Raw genomic sequence first — 2,423 nt, 5'->3', positions numbered from 1 at the left:
GCCATTAAAAAATTGTCAGTAACCTATTATCAAACCCCTTAGGATGTTTCCTGGGCCCTGTGTCTGGAAAGACCTGAATAAGGAAAAAAATTGAAAAAATTGCACGTTTTGTCAAAAAATTGCTAAAGTTCGTGATATTAAAATTTTGAAACCATTCCATTACAACAAGAAACAATGCAGTAACCTATTGTCGAACCCTAGAGGAGGTTCTTTGACACCAAGGGCTGATAAAAATCAAAAAATATCAAAAATTTTCAAAAAGCTTGAAAAAAATTGCAAAGTAGTAAAAAATTGCGTTTTTAGCAAGCGGTTGTTCGTCAGTAGCTAGCCACGGGAGGGGGGGGGGGGGGGGTCACTGGGAGTTGATTGGGGGCATCACTGGGATGGGGGGGCATTAGCACGGTGAGGGGGGGTGTGGGGCAATAGGAGGGGGGTCAACAATGGGGGTGTCTTCAACCTCTAAGAACCGCCCTTCACACCATAAGTATAAGTTTAAGTCTCCAAAACAGTTTGAGCTGAAACAGAGCTGAAAGGCTCTAAGAGCACTTAATGCCCGCTGGGCGCTACCGGTAACAATTAAATCTTTCTGGAAAACAGATTTTTAAAATTTGAATTGTGCAAAAGCTTCAAATAATTAAACTGGGAAGTAAATATAAATCTACAAATAGAATTGGTCACTTATTAATCTCAGTTTACGCACCTTGTTAATAATTGAACCCGGTTCATATTTTATTAAGCGATCGTTATTCAATAGCAAAATTAATTTCGGTTTTGCTTTCGTCTTCAACTTTTGTTTCAATTTTATTGCCCGAATTGTTTAATGTCAACTGGCGAAACTACCAAGTAAAAAATGAGTTCGGTTCGGTAATTGGTCAAATTAGTGTCTGAAGTTTTGTTTTGATTGATTTTTTGCAAACTTTGTTTGTTTATTTGCCTCAGGCTAGGTAGTTCAGGCTATATCGTATGTTGGAACCGGAAGTATAGTGCCAGTTGATGACTTTTGATGGTTGTGATGATTGTTTAAAATGTTCGTCATTTCGAATTCGGTCCCCGGTTGACCTCCCGGATGTGACTTGATGAGTTTTCCGGTGTCGGTTGTTGTGGTTGACGCTGCTGTGGGTTGACCCTGGGGTTGTTTGTGTTGTTTATTGATGTTTATCTGGGGGTGTATTGTGGTGGCATTTTGTTGTGGCTGGTTTGAAATGTTTGCGTAGTACATCAGGGGTACCCTCGTGTCTGGAAAAAGACAGAATTGGGAAAAAAACCTTCGAGACTCTAAAATTATTTGTTTCTTATAGACTCTAAAAATAGATTCTAAAATGGGACAGACCAAACAAACCTTATTTAATACATTGCTTGAGAGAACTTTTTTATTTTTAAAATTTTTTAATGCTTTAAAGCATTTAAAATATTTTAAAAATAAAAAAGTTCTCTCAAGCAATGTATTAAATAAGGTTTGTTTGGTCTGTCCTATTTTAGATTTCTAATTAGATTCTAAATCAAATTGTTTTTGACGTTCAGCTGCCTTAAACAGTTGTTGATTTTAGAACGAGTAAAATGTCGGCATATTTCTCATTTCTCTGTTTGGAATCAATTTCGCAAAAGGGCCAAAATGGGAAAGGCCCCCTTTGTTGACAAAAAACAAAAGAATACAAACTGACCATTCGTGGTGGCAAGAAACCCGTTGATATCATGACTACTGTCACCCCCTGCCCCTCCCCCCACAGAAGAACAGCCACTGCTACCCACAGCACTGGAGGCAACAGACCCACCACCCCCACCACTGTGACCCGCCGCTGGCTTCAGGTACGACCCATTGGTCGCCACACCAATCACACTTCGCTGTTGGGGCTGCATGGGGTGAACCCGCGATATTATCACACCCCCGGGCGCGACTGTGTGACCTCCAAGACCCATAGTGGGGAACATGTTTGGAGGGCATCGAATGGACCCCCCTCCCCCAGTGGGCAATAATACACCCCCTCCGTTTTTGTTGGGGCACGTGCATGGTATTTGTTTGTTTTTGTTGTTTGTTCCTGATTGGTCGCCTGTTTCATTGTCGTTTATTTCTCTGCACAGATTTGACTCGTCTATTGTGTTTTCTGGCTCTAACCCTACAATTGGGTTCCCGGTCGCATCGACACCTGCGCTGCAGTGAAGACAGGGTCCGTATTGTTCTGGAAATGATCAAAGTAAACATGCCATTAAGGGCTCTTTTCTGTTAATTATGGCACTAATTTTTTTGACAACCGGAAGCAAAAATTCATCCATTCGTCTACCGGTATCGGCAATTTAGTATGACTAAAATAAGGTATCTCTAAGGACCAAAAAGTACATATTTGGGGGGTGCAAATAGAATGGCTATATAAGGCTGGGGGGGGGGGGGGGGGGGGGGGGGGGGCAATAACAGAAAAGAGGCATGA

General features: G+C 41.6%; 1 protein-coding gene across 1 annotated transcript; it reads right to left on the bottom strand.

Annotated features, from left to right (window-relative positions):
* Positions 1-594: 594 nt before the first annotated feature.
* LOC142335532 (uncharacterized) lies at positions 595-2,215 on the bottom strand. Its single transcript, XM_075384071.1, has 2 exons — positions 1,662-2,215; positions 595-1,236 (listed from the first exon to the last, which is right to left on the bottom strand). Exons 1-2 carry the CDS (start codon positions 1,927-1,929, stop codon positions 950-952), a joined length of 555 nt encoding a protein of 184 aa, XP_075240186.1. The 5' UTR covers positions 1,930-2,215; the 3' UTR covers positions 595-949.
* Between the last annotated feature and the right edge of the window lie 208 nt (positions 2,216-2,423).

This window comes from Convolutriloba macropyga, chromosome 2 (assembly GCF_964194025.1).
Source record: "Convolutriloba macropyga chromosome 2, txConMacr16.3, whole genome shotgun sequence".
Lineage (NCBI taxonomy): Eukaryota > Metazoa > Xenacoelomorpha > Acoela > Convolutidae > Convolutriloba > Convolutriloba macropyga.
This window is presented reverse-complemented; position numbering and strand designations above follow the sequence as displayed.

What these genes read in the sequence shown, in the direction of transcription:
- LOC142335532 (XM_075384071.1), bottom strand. Translation starts at nt 1,929, where the DNA reads ATGTTCCCCACTATGGGTCTTGGAGGTCACACAGTCGCGCCCGGGGGT. An exon ending in GTTTCTTGCCACCACGAATG is followed by an intron (nt 1,237 to 1,661) that starts GTCAGTTTGTAT and finishes GTCTTTTTCCAG; the next exon opens with ACACGAGGGTACCCCTGATG.